The sequence below is a fragment of the Coffea arabica genome, chromosome 2c (assembly GCF_036785885.1).
Source record: "Coffea arabica cultivar ET-39 chromosome 2c, Coffea Arabica ET-39 HiFi, whole genome shotgun sequence".
NCBI lineage: Eukaryota > Viridiplantae > Streptophyta > Magnoliopsida > Gentianales > Rubiaceae > Coffea > Coffea arabica.
Genome location: NC_092312.1, coordinates 7925458 through 7938054, shown reverse-complemented (window position 1 = coordinate 7938054; position 12597 = coordinate 7925458). Strand labels below are relative to the sequence as shown.

At 36.4% G+C, this 12597-nt stretch overlaps 2 protein-coding genes across 5 annotated transcripts; one reads left to right on the top strand and one right to left on the bottom strand.

The window, feature by feature from the left end:
• Nucleotides 1-263: 263 nt before the first annotated feature.
• Nucleotides 264-4981, top strand: LOC113725626 (vacuolar protein sorting-associated protein 60.2-like). 2 transcript variants are annotated; one of them, XM_027248909.2, is made up of 8 exons: nt 264-467; nt 584-668; nt 1594-1745; nt 2565-2658; nt 3415-3486; nt 3624-3735; nt 3978-4138; nt 4669-4981. In XM_027248909.2, the coding sequence occupies exons 2-8, from the start codon at nt 600-602 to the stop codon at nt 4720-4722; spliced, it is 714 nt and encodes a 237-aa protein (XP_027104710.2). In that variant the 5' UTR covers nt 264-467; nt 584-599; the 3' UTR covers nt 4723-4981. The 2 variants fall into 2 exon arrangements, with proteins under 2 accessions (XP_027104710.2, XP_027104709.2); XM_027248908.2 differs by having other exon boundaries at nt 265-668.
• A 208-nt stretch (nt 4982-5189) lies between these two features.
• LOC113725625 (basic leucine zipper 2-like) lies at nt 5190-10367 on the bottom strand. Of its 3 annotated transcripts, none has more exons than XM_027248906.2 (5): nt 10105-10367; nt 8520-9934; nt 6516-6591; nt 6037-6163; nt 5190-5655 (listed from the first exon to the last, which is right to left on the bottom strand). In XM_027248906.2, exons 2-5 carry the CDS (start codon nt 9065-9067, stop codon nt 5489-5491), a joined length of 918 nt encoding a protein of 305 aa, XP_027104707.1. In that variant the 5' UTR covers nt 9068-9934; nt 10105-10367; the 3' UTR covers nt 5190-5488. The 3 variants fall into 3 exon arrangements, with proteins under 3 accessions (XP_027104707.1, XP_027104706.1, XP_027104708.1); XM_027248905.2 differs by having other exon boundaries at nt 8520-9196; XM_027248907.2 differs by having other exon boundaries at nt 8520-9192.
• Between the last annotated feature and the right edge of the window lie 2230 nt (nt 10368-12597).

Below are 12597 nucleotides of genomic sequence, written 5' to 3'. Positions count from 1 at the left end.
TGGAATGTAAACATTTATTTTTTTTCCTCCTTTTATTCTGTATAATACTTGATTTGAAATTCCAAAAAAAAAAAAAGGTAAACTGGAATTTGTGCATGAGAGTACTATATAAAGCTGCTTTCCGGAACTGGTGTACAACCTGTGGATTGTTGTGTACATTGACACGTGCTGTGCACATGCAGAGGCCGGCAATGGCTTCAATCTGCAAAGGCAGTAGAGTCAAATGTGTACTATTAGTATATACTATTAGTACCGGTGTATTTACTTGGAAGTTTCCATTTGCTTCCTTCCATAACGAATCGTAAGAGTTAAGTCTTTAGATACGTACGTTTCCTTGGATTGACGAAGAAAATACTACAGAAAATTCCCAAAGGTCGTTATAGTAAAAAGCCGTAATCAAAATTCCCCTCAATTTCCCTCTCCGCTTATCTAACATTCTATCTCTTCCTCGTACGCTTTTAATTTGGGTATCATCTTCGATCTTCTCCTTCGAATTCGGATATTGCCCCATATTTTTTTTTTTAAAAAAAAAACCCTAATTTTGTCTGCACGTAAGAAAAGTTTCACCGGAAAGGAATTGCAGGGAGCAACAGGGGAAGATGAAGAGAGTCTTTGGTGTCAAGAAGGACAAAGAACCTCCACCCTCCATCAACGACGCCTCCGATCGGGTATCTTTTCTTCTCCTTACCCTCTTCTTTTCTTCTATTCAAAGTTCCTTTACACCTTAGTCAAAGTTTTGTTTACGTATATACCAGCATTTCTCCAATTTGTTTGTTAGAGGAGTTGCAGCTTTTGTTGTTCTTTCTTTACGATCCAATTTTACTTAATTAGGGGCGCGAATTGCTTGTTAGCCGATTTGAACGTGGTTGAAGTGGAAGATTTGTTATTAATTCGAAGTGGAATTGTGCAATGATTGTTAACTACTCTCGAATAGTTGTTCGATTCTATTCTGTAGTTAGTTTCATTAATAGGTATTCTAGTGTGTGTTGGATGTTTTCATCTACTACTACATTTGGATGGCCGTGTTTTCTAAGGATTTTCTCAATTCTCAGTTTTCTGGAATGCTATAAACAGACTGCATTGATAGAAGATGTAAATCCATTGAAGTAAGGAAATGAAGAGCTTAAAGAAATCTGAATGTGAATGCACTACCTTGATATTTTGTTTTCATTGGAATCTTGTGCTTTGAGAGTTATTTATAGTTAGATCTGTTGTATATTAGCCAATTTAAACCCCAAAATTTTGTGATGCCAATCTTGACTCCGCTCTGGATGTTTGTCTTTGACATTATGAACTTAAAAGACATGAAGAATGACCGGGAGCCGAAGTTGCATCTCAATTTGTTTATATACACAACAAAGGTTTACTCACAAGTGCTTTTTATAATATAGCTAAGTTATATTTTTGGCGTTGGGTTGTGTATTAACTACATATTCTGACAACTTGTGTTGGTTCTCATGAGTGGGCCATTTAATAGCCTTGTTCTTTCATTTGTTCAATTTTATGTTTTAGTGGTTATCTGGCTTTTTGTCATAGCTTCTTATTTGTCCTCAGAGGTGACTTACTGTATATGCACTTGCATATTTTTTCCAGATAACTAAAAGGGGTGACACAGTTGAGGATAAGATTAAGAAGCTTGATGCTGAACTTGCAAGGTATAGAGAGCAGTTGAAGAAAACTCGACCTGGTCCAGCTCAAGAAGCCATCAAAGCACGTGCAATGAGGGTTCTTAAGCAAAAGAGAATGTCAGTGATCTTCTTGGCTTTTTAATTAAATAACAATTAGAATTTGAATTAGAAATCACAGGCTTTTCTGGGGTGTGTCTGTGTCGATGCATTAGTCTCTCACAGATAATCAGACCTTAGGAGAGTTGTTATGTTTTAATGAAATATACATACAAGCTTTCGTGTTTTCCATGTTAAAATCTTCGTCATCAGTAACTGGGCCATTCAGTCTGCAGTGCAAGTGTTGCCTTTGTAGAACGTAGAGGCAGCTTCTAGTGCTTGTTTTTCGAGTTTTTAACAGGAAGACCTTTCTGCACTGAAGCATGTTTGAACTGTTTGAGATAAGCTAATCTTGAAACTTTCTGGTTTAAATCCTGTTTGAAGATGGTTGCTTCTTCTTTTTTCCTGTTATATAGAATGTCATTAGCTGGATGAACTTCTTTTGGACAAAGCACCATCAGTATAGCTGTTTTAGTAAACCTTTCTCTTATTAAATGTTTAAAGAAGAAGTTTGTGTAGTATTTATTTTACAGAAACTTTGAAGATTTAACAACGTGCATGTTATGTATTTCTAAGAGGACATAGTGCTACATTACTATATAAATGCTTAATCATTTTTCTAACTGATTAAAAGTGGCAAAGAAAATAAAGCTTTTAATAAGGCATGCATATGAAGTCTAAAAAGAAGTAGATTCTCAGTCATTGGGCCCTTGGGCACCTTTTTGTTGCAGTTGTTTGTGCGACTTAAACTCATTTTATTCTCCACATCTTATATATGCCTGCATATCTTGAAATGATAGTTAAGTGATGCATCTGCAACTATTGACATTTTGTTGACAGGTATGAAGGTCAACGAGATATGCTGTATAACCAGACTTTTAACCTTGACCAAGTTGCCTTTGCAGCTGAGGGAATTAAAGATGCTCAACAAACAGTATGTCTTAGGAAGCTTTGATTTTATTTTATCATTTTCAACCAAATTGCTTTTACTGATTGCAAATAGTTAGTTTTTCATTGGGTCGATCATATCCTAGGTTGCTCTAGGCAGATGTATATAGTGCATGTTGGCTAGCATGTTTCTGACTTTGGTGATGTTCTAAATTGAGCGGATTCAGATGTCATCGTAAAGGATACATATATGAGCTTGTTCTTTTGTCTCTGTTTGTGATTGTTAAACAAAACTGCCACTTCATTGTGATGAATGAGAAGTTTTATATCCCTGCAACCATAAGATAGGGGGTAATGTAAAATTCAACTTTATATGTTCGTTAGCCTACAAGCACTTTAACATTAAGTTTGCGATTAGTGATAGTTTGTATTAGAAATTAAAGATTTATTCCATGTTTAATCAAGTTCATTCCTTTTAAGCTGCACTAAATTCACGTTAGAATGTCTTTTTCTTGGTAGCGCCCTAGCGGGCAGAGTTCAAGACTTGTCAGATGGAGCTTGTTTTCTAACCTGATTGGCACCTGCTGCCTACCTCCTTAGAGGTAGGGGAACCATTTATGTGGAGGAGGAGGTTTTTTAATATTAAATATGTGATTTTCCTTGGGTCAAGAGTTCCTTGTACATGTTTCCCACAACGTACAGTTTGAGTTTGAGATGGGTCATTTCAGGAGCATATTTGGCATTTAATCCAATAATTTAAGGAGTTAAACTACCAATGACCCATGTTCTTTCATTGTTGCAGATGTCAGCTTTGAAGTCAGCTAACAAAGAATTGAAAGGGATGATGAAGACAGTGAAGATTCAAGACATAGATGTTCGTACTTACTAACTACTTTTTTTTGGTTTCATAACTATGCAATCTTCTTTCTTTCTTTCTTTTGTTTTTCTTCCTTTTTTTTCCGGTTATCAATGGAACAAGTCTTTTTATCTCTAATGATCCTTTTTCTGCAGAACTTGCAAGATGAGATGATGGACTTGATGGATGTTAGTAATGAGATTCAAGAGACTCTTGGTAGGAGCTACAGTGTACCTGATGACATTGATGAGGAGGAACTGATGGGTGGTAAGATTTGCTCCCCTGGCTTCCTTCCCAAGCAGGAAAGAAGAAACGAAAACTGTTTCTTCTTTTCCCTCTTTTCCTTCTTGTCTGTTCCACTTTGGGTTATGATTTGTTACTTCTCTATGGAGCTCATAGGCTTGACAATTCACTTTTTATGCGAGTTTTAGTGAGAAAGCACCAGAAGTTTAAGTTATATGTAATTGGGAGAATGGTTACAAACAACATTTTGTCCATCTATCATGCAGAGCTCGATGCTCTGGAAGCAGACATGGGAATGGAGACTGAAAGTGATGGGGTGCCTGCGTATCTTCAACCCGACAAGGAACCTAATCTGGAAGAAGAGCTAAACCTACCACCTGCTCCAACTGGGCATGCACCCGTGCCACCTGGCAGAGCTAATGCACAGGTAAATTGGGCTGAAGAGAAGCCTGGAAATTATTGTTTTCCTCCCTCGTTCCCCTTTATATCTGGGTGAGCACAGACACAGGAGGTATTTTGTCTCTATGAGCAATTTGTTGGAGGTGGTACTTTGTCAGAGAGGGAGAGAAGAAATGGAGAAAGGAATCTTTGTTAGTTAAATTGTAGTTTCTCAATTCGGTTAAGAGGGAAAAGTTCTATTCGCCAATTTCTCTACCAGATATTGTAAAATATATGCTATTACAGGATTAGAAAGGATATTTGTAAGATGCAGATAAGAGATGAGACAAAACAAGGCCAAATACAAGCATCACAGTACAAATAGTTTGAAAAATATATATATATATAGTGACATCTACTTTAACCTGGGTTGTTTTCAATAAAAAATCTAGTTGAGGGTTGAGGGTGGGAAATATTGCTTATGAAGTTTAATATACTTGTGTTGGCTTGTGCAGTTTTCTTGTATGCTACGTGTCCTTTTTGTTTGACTCCAAATTTATTTTCAATTGTGCTGGACAGGGTGAGGACGAGCTAGGTTTACCTGCTGTTCCTCATGCATCACTTCGTGGTTAGAGGCAGAGCTGGTTGTGGTTAAGAATTGTTGTCAGTGCTTTGACGGTGTCCAGGCAAGAGGTGTTCTTTGGGGGATGACTACTACTGTATACATATGTGCAGTTTTGATCTTTGATTGTCATTTTGCTATTCCAGCTTTGGGATGCTGATAATTCATTCTATTCTGAATAATGGACCCGTATTTGAGTATATTATTGTGTATCTCCTCACGTGCGGAGAAATTGCAGAAAAGAATGAAGATAATCCTTGGATAGCTGAATTTCTCTGTACATTTACTTTTTTTTTCCTCAGATTTTTTCACGAGTCAAGTTGAATGCGCTTGACTCTTTCATGCATGTATGCCCTCTTTGGTGTGTGCCTTCCTTTCCTTGCTAATAATAATTCTTCGTTTTCCTCGGCTGTATGGTGACAGAGCAATGCAAAGACATCACAAAAAGGTCAAAGTACAAAAAGCGTCAGCATGAATATGGAGTACAAAGATATAGAATGCATCCCATGATGTCGAACTCCATCAGTCAATGATTCTGGCAGTACATATCACGCGAAATTAGTGTAGACAAAGGCAAAATGTAATGCTCGCATAACAGGGCCATCTTTTGAAGGGGTCTTCTCGGTCACTAAATTCGTTATCCTAGCATAACTTCGGGACTCAAAATGCTGGATTTATGGGTTCTAGTTGGAGGTGAATCAATGACTAGAACAACTACTACATAAAATCCTCGTTTGCTACAAAGTCAAGTGCAACTGTCAATTGTACTAACTTTCTCTAGCTAAGATCAAGTTTTCCCATGTCTAACATTTGCCAAGTTGCCTCTGCACTTGCCAACTCCGCATGAGAGCTTAAACTGAAATTGGTGCTGACCTTGCTGCCATGGGCATGAGCTAAATAAGTTTTTAACCTCTCCACTTCTTTTCTTAGAGACTTGTACTGGCCTGCAGAAGGTAACAAGGTACTAAAATTAAAAAAAAAAAAAAAAAAAAGAATTAAGTAAAATCATGCTAAGCCCTCCATCATAACATTTGTATCACCGACAATGATGGCTTGAAGGCAAACCATAGAATCATAGAACTTTTTACATTACAGCCATTTTTTAAGACTTCAAGAGAACTAAAACAAGAAAATGCGATAAATATGTGGGGAGTGCATTGGATGTGGCATCACGATGTACAATCAGAGGAAAACATCCCCCCAGAATTTGGGGTTTTAGGGGCCTCACTGTGTTTGTGTCCCCAAAGCAACCTCCCAACACCCCCCCCCCCCCCAAACAATAACCCCAGCCCTCCAAAACAAAGAAAAAGAAAAAGAAACCCTACCATCAACAATTTGTTTTTCATGTTGTAGTCTGAGTGCTCGTTGCTTTAGTTTGTTGTTTTCCAATGATAAGGCAAGACGCTGCCGAACCAGCGAGGCAACCTTGGAAGCCATATCCATCTCCACTTTCTGCAACATTAAATGCTTAATCTATTACCAGATGAAAATTTATAACAGCAGGCACATGAGCCTTGAGACAACAATGAATTCCATACAAGTAACACCATAAGGTTAGGCATGTTGCTAACTGGTCCACCAATAGTGTTTGCAGCAGTTCAGAAACTTATTATCACCTAATAGTCTTTACTTGCTGATTCCACTTAATAAACAATCTTCTAAACAATTCACATTGAGAAACTAATGCTACCATAGATAACAGGAAATCGTTTGACCGTCCAAATATGCTCGGTAAAGACTATATAAGAGAATTAGATACAGCATGTAATATTTTTACAGCTATTTCTTTGCAGACAGAGAGTACCTGAAGAATGTTAACAGTTCTTTCCAGTTCAGCAATATATTGGAGTTTGCGGACCCGAGATCGCTGCCCAGGGTATCTGTACATACATCAATCAACATCGTTTAATCCTCAGGAAGTAGTGTGCCTTGAAATCAGAAAACTAATTCAGAAAATTTGAAGCGGGAATGGCAACTTGCAACAATTTCCACAGTTATGGATGGTTATGCTGCTGAAGAATTACTGACTTCGTGCTCATACATGAGTGACCGAAAAACATAAGAAAGTTCAAAAAGACAAAAAAGGGGGAAAATTTAAGAATTAGTCTGCTCACACAAATTGGGCCTTCCGTGTGCAACTTTTGCAGAAAGAAAGACATGACAAAATGCTGCTTTTACATTGGTCCGTTTCAATGGGGCAACCTTTTCTTTTCTTTTTTTGGGGGGGGGGGGGGGGGGTGTGTTCAAGACCTCCTACTTACAATCCCTCCTACCTTACCACCCAACCTTCCCCCCCCCCTTTCCAATGGAGTACCTTTATTACTGTCATATCAACAAACACAGATATTTTCTACATCACAATAGAAAATATTACAATCATTAGTTGAACAAATAATTCAAATTTTTGGAAAAGCTAAAAGAAAAGAGAAGCTTCCCAGGTAATCAACAGATGAATTAACAGAACTGAGAAGCATGACACTATTTCAGTGCATTAATTTGAAGACAAAGCAAGAGCCAAAACATGGTGGTCAAAATATTCGGGATCCAAATTTATAGTAAAAGTCTACTTTACAGAGTTCAAAGCCTTTGCTGATGATTTACACCCATGCCAAAGATATAGAGGTCACATCACGTCTAGTAAAAAAGATCACAACATGAAGCCTGGGAAAATGAGAGTGTCAGATATTTACAAAGTATTAACAACAGTTAGTACTTTGATCATTCTTAAAGAGAGACCGGTTTTAGTCACTGGTAGATTTAATAATTAAAAAAAGTCTGAGAACAATCAGTTCAACTCAACTAAGTCAACATTTAATCAATCAATTAGGTATACATCATTCTTAAAAATCCTGCCTTGACTCTTATCTGATGAAATTTGTATCACTCCTCCACGTTCTCTTTTCTTAGATGTCTCATGATTGTATGTAATAGCGATCTCACACTCTGTGAGCTTCAACAAAATTAACAAACTTTGATGCAACTTTTCTCATTGCAAAATATTCTAAAACTTCAGGTATGTAAAGAAGAATGAGAAGCTTAAGTTACTGCAAACAATCTCCAAAAGAAAGAAATATGTCATTCATTTGTTCTTAAACCTGCATTCTCCATTGAAGCGGACAGTTATGGATACTTATCTTGGCTAATCTCAGGTTCTACATTTTAATTCATTGCAAACCATAGTTGGTGGCAGCTATGCATGATTGCAGACATTTTACTTGTCAGATGTTCTATTCATTGTATTAATAAAGATCTCCTCCATAAAATCTATATTCAACTTAAAAGTATTTCAACATCCAAGATGCAACAATTTACCATACAAACAAATAGCCAGAAAAGGTATAGAAACTTGGCATATAAATTGCATAGCTGGAGCGGACAACATATAGTATATTATGTAAAACATGAAGTTAATAAAGCAAAAAGTCTAAGTTGCAGGACACGTAACCCGGTCCATAGTTGACCAGTGACTTTTGCATAATAGGATTAAAGGCATTGCGACGATGTACATAACCATTAGATACAGTTAAACACCATTACATACAGTAATCGGAATTTGTAACCACTTAGAACCATCGAAACTGCTCTTACGTTGATGGGAGCAAAACTTAGGTGAAAGGGCATAACCAAGTCTAGTGCTTACTCAAATGCAATATCAAAAATAAGTTACGTGATGTAAGTTCTACCAGATGGACAAGATTAAAATGCACCAAGCAGCTTATGTTAGATAATGGTTCGTGGGTGCTGGGCGACCATAATAATAATGGAATTTGTTTCTCTGAAAAAGGAGCGTGTTAGTCCAGAATCAAACCGTTTAACTGGCTTCGTCTCAGCAATCATCTCCCCAGCTGAACCACGAGTATCCTCCACTGACTCCAAATTAGCAGCTCCAGAGGCACAGATGCTGTCATTTAAATGCCACAAATGTTCGTGAGAGACATATTCTGACAATGCAGAAACTATTGCATTCTCAGGGAAGGATATTTTTCCTTTTGCACGAGGAGAATTTGGGCCATATATAGAAGCAGACTCCAAGCTTCCATCACTTTCACAAGAGGCAGGAGTATCAGTTCCACTAAGCTGATTTATACTTGCTAACGGAACATGATCATCCAAAAGGGTCAAGGAATCACTAGCTGATCGGCGATGTAATATGTAGCCAGAATTTGAGTCTGAATCATCCAGTAGGTCATCAAGCCAGGCCGGCTTCTCCTCTCCAATAGAGCTTTGAGACACAGACTTGTGGTGCCGAGTATGCAAATAAATGTGATTATCCAAGGTTGGCAAAGCAGGGTCATGCCTGCTGATCGTTTTCTTTTGAAAAGGGCATCGAGGAGGAAGATGAGCTTGCCTTGACATGCTGAACTAAACTACCAGCTGAGCATCACAGTCTAATAGATATTATTCACATTTTAGCTTCTGTTTGCCTCTTAAACAGACTATACAGCATCCCTTAATCCTCTCTTTATGCCATCATCCTACACCTACCTAGTTGGTAAAAAGAATTACAAAAGCAAAAGAAAATTATGCAGCTATAAGAAAAGTGACAAACTGACTTACAAATCCCTAAAGAGTACAACTCTTGCATCTTTATGGTTATACAAAATGCACGTAAACGACTTTCAAAACCTTAGTAGAATTGTTTTGAAGCTTAAATTTCAGAGATCTTTCTTGTTCAAATCTTTCAATTGAAGGAGGATTGTAGGATAGAAATGAGCTCAAGACAGCTTCAAAAGGTCCGACATCATTACTAAATAAAAAACCTTTGTTTATTAAAAAAAACCGAAAAAATACCTATATACCCCAAATGAAAATTATGTCGCTCGACTATAACCGTTACATAAACAAAAGAGATGAAAGAAGGAGCTATGCCCATCATATTTTGTGATTGAAAAATAGAGAAACGTGTGATTAGTTTTTTGGATGCAACAGTTAACGCAGACACCCAACAATTGCAGTGCAGAGAAAAATCTGAGAAAATCGCTAATACAAGTAAAATAAAAAGTTAAAAGAAAGGAGAGAAAAGAAAATTGTGAAACCTAACTAGTCCCTCTGATAAAGGCCAACCAACACTCCCCTGGGGGAGGAATGAAAAGAAGAGGAATCAAAAACACCAAGATAATCACTCAATTGGAGGTGAACCCTTTTTCTTTCATGCCAGTAAATTACGAGAAACACTAAAGACCACAACTTTTCGGTTTTCCTTCCCATTATCAAAAGTTCTCTCTGCAATTAAACACCAAATTATAAGAAACAAGAAACCAACAGCAATGATAGAGTCCAAAAAGGAAGAGAAAAAAAAATCCACACTAAAGATCTCATTTTTGTTTCATTGCAAAAACATTTTTTTAAAGTTCTACAAAATTGCAAAAACTGAGGATTCTTAAACGACGTACCTCTTTAATGGGTTTCTCTGAATTATGGCCCAATAGTGGGATACAGTGAAATGTAGGGGGCAAAAGAAAAATTGATGTGGTTGGCTTTACAGAGTAAAGATTGAAACTTCGAAATGCACAAAACAGGCTGGAAGTGTTGGTAGCAAATGTGAGGGAGGGAGTGAGTCCAGTGGCATTGGAGGAGTGTACGGAGTGAATGGTGATTGAGTTGTAAACAGCTCAGCTGAGCTTTCACTTTTTTGGATGCTATATACGATATTCTACATCTACTACTGGCTATAAGTGTTGCTGAGGGAGGAAGAAAAGAGAAAAAATGTGTGGGGGGCAATTGTGCATGGCGGGCTTTGATTTGATTAATTACTGCAACTAGGATCTTGGAATTGACTATTCAGGCCTACAGTCTCATTCCAACAAGTTTAGGACTAATGATCTCATGAGTCATGTCCTCAGATATTTACAACTCGTTTTCAAATCATGAGAGATTTGTCCCACTTCGGTGTTCCTTCTAATTTTTTTTGTTTCTATTGGTCATCATTATTGGCTGCGAGCCCTGCGACAACAAATTTTCTTGATCATCTGATCTTGACTTTTCCCACATGACATTCTATTGCTCTCATTTTTTATGGTTGTTAAACTTTTACCCTTTGTTTTATTTTTGGATAAAATACGAAGAATGAATTACGTATCAGGAGAAGAAAAGGTTGCATAGATAAACAGTAAGTTTGTTTGGATAGTGTATTATTTGAAATATTATTTGGAATAATTACTGTAGCACTTTTTGTGATGTGATGTATGTGAGATAAAAAGGTGATTAGGAATATAAAAAGATGTGTTGGAAAATGTATCTATGATACAAGCGAAATATTATTTGGGATAATTGGGGTATCCAAACACACTCAGTTATTAACAGTAAAGGTTGAAGAGGAGGAGGAGCTCAAACTCCAGCAGCAACTTTCACCAGTCATGAAAGAATGTTGACAGTCTATGATCGGGTGAAACTCTAGCACGTATGTGCTCTTATGACTTTATCCAAGCAGTGTTGCCAAAGATTTCAATGACTCGTTCTTTTCTTTTTCTTGGAAGGCGAATTTATCTTTTGTCTTAATTCTCTGACGAGGCTTAGCACCTAAACTTACAGTTCAAATAGGAGTCTGTCTCTCTCTGTTTTTTTTTTTTTTCCTCTCTCCCTCTTTTTCATGAACATATTTTTTAATAATTTTTTTATATTTTCCTACAAAAAAATCTTAAAAATAGCAAGCAAAACACGGATTGACTTCTTTTTTATTTTTTTTAAGCAAATGATAGATGAGATTTAAGAAAAAGAATAAAAAAGGGAATTTAAGAAGCATGGAGAAGAAATAGGAGGTTTAACACAAAACGTAAGAAATAGGGAGAAAGAAGGGAATTTAAGAAGCAGGGAAAACAAACGGGACTTTCTAAGGAAATGTTTAGAGCTATAGTACTTTTGAAATATAAAATAATTTTAAAGGTGTTTGGTGTACATCATTTATAGAACTTAGGAGTAGAGTTTTTGGCTATTAATGTACTTTTGTCATAAGTTCAAAATTGGGATTCTTAGAGCAAGTTTTATGTTTTAACTTTAAAATTTTTTTATTATAAATTCTGAACTAAATGAAAAGAAAAATATGCTTTAGAATTTCAAAATTAGGTATTATCAAATAGAAAAAGTACTTTTACAGGCATGCACCCAAGCAATATGATAAAGCATTTAATAAGTACTTTGTTACCAAAAAAAAAAAAAAATTCTAGTAACTGAAGTGTTTTTTGTAAGTCATTGCAACCCTAAATACTAGGTCTCAACATTAACTATTACACCACTTTTTATCATCGATTGAATTCAATTTACTTATAGATTGCATATGCTAAACAAGTATTATGTTTTTTTTTTCATAAATGAGAAGTCTCAAACTCGAAATTCAGAACCTTTCATTTGCACATTCTCTCCCCATTATGTCAATTTACATATGCTTGTTGAATTATGATTTATAATCACTAATTAATTAAAAGCTTGGTGAAGATAATAAAATGGTTTTTGTTTTTTGGTTATTTCATTTTATTGCTTAAATGCCTTCTGTGATTGTTTTTTAAAGTCCTCATTGTGTGGCTTTCCGAAAGTAGTTAATTAGACGATGGTTGCTAATCTAACAAGGGAAAATTACGCTAATCATTCCACACATCTTGCGTATGTCAAATTTTTATGCCTCAAAATTAGGATCCCTGACTCTTTTTTTTTCCTTTGGGGCTCTCGTCATTTATCTTTCTAAGACAAGGAATTGCTGAAATGAAGGGAAAATTTATTTCCAACTGCTCAAATTCTTTATCTTTTATTAATAACGAGTCCCCCGTCGTTAATTAAACATTCTTAAAGCGTAGATATTTTAAGAAAGAGACGGATGAGTTTTGCGTGAATACTTGAGATTAGCGGGTCTGGAACTTTGGATCACTGGGACCACAAAACTACATATAATTTTA

What these genes read in the sequence shown, in the direction of transcription:
- LOC113725626 (XM_027248909.2), top strand. Translation starts at nt 600, where the DNA reads ATGAAGAGAGTCTTTGGTGTCAAGAAGGACAAAGAACCTCCACCCTCC. An exon ending in GTTCTTAAGCAAAAGAGAAT is followed by an intron (nt 1,746 to 2,564) that starts GTCAGTGATCTT and finishes TTTTGTTGACAG; the next exon opens with GTATGAAGGTCAACGAGATA. An exon ending in TTAAAGATGCTCAACAAACA is followed by an intron (nt 2,659 to 3,414) that starts GTATGTCTTAGG and finishes TCATTGTTGCAG; the next exon opens with ATGTCAGCTTTGAAGTCAGC.
- LOC113725625 (XM_027248906.2), bottom strand. Translation starts at nt 9,067, where the DNA reads ATGTCAAGGCAAGCTCATCTTCCTCCTCGATGCCCTTTTCAAAAGAAA. An exon ending in GAACTGTTAACATTCTTCAG is followed by an intron (nt 6,164 to 6,515) that starts GTACTCTCTGTC and finishes TTAATGTTGCAG; the next exon opens with AAAGTGGAGATGGATATGGC. An exon ending in TGAAAAACAAATTGTTGATG is followed by an intron (nt 5,656 to 6,036) that starts GTAGGGTTTCTT and finishes TACCTTCTGCAG; the next exon opens with GCCAGTACAAGTCTCTAAGA.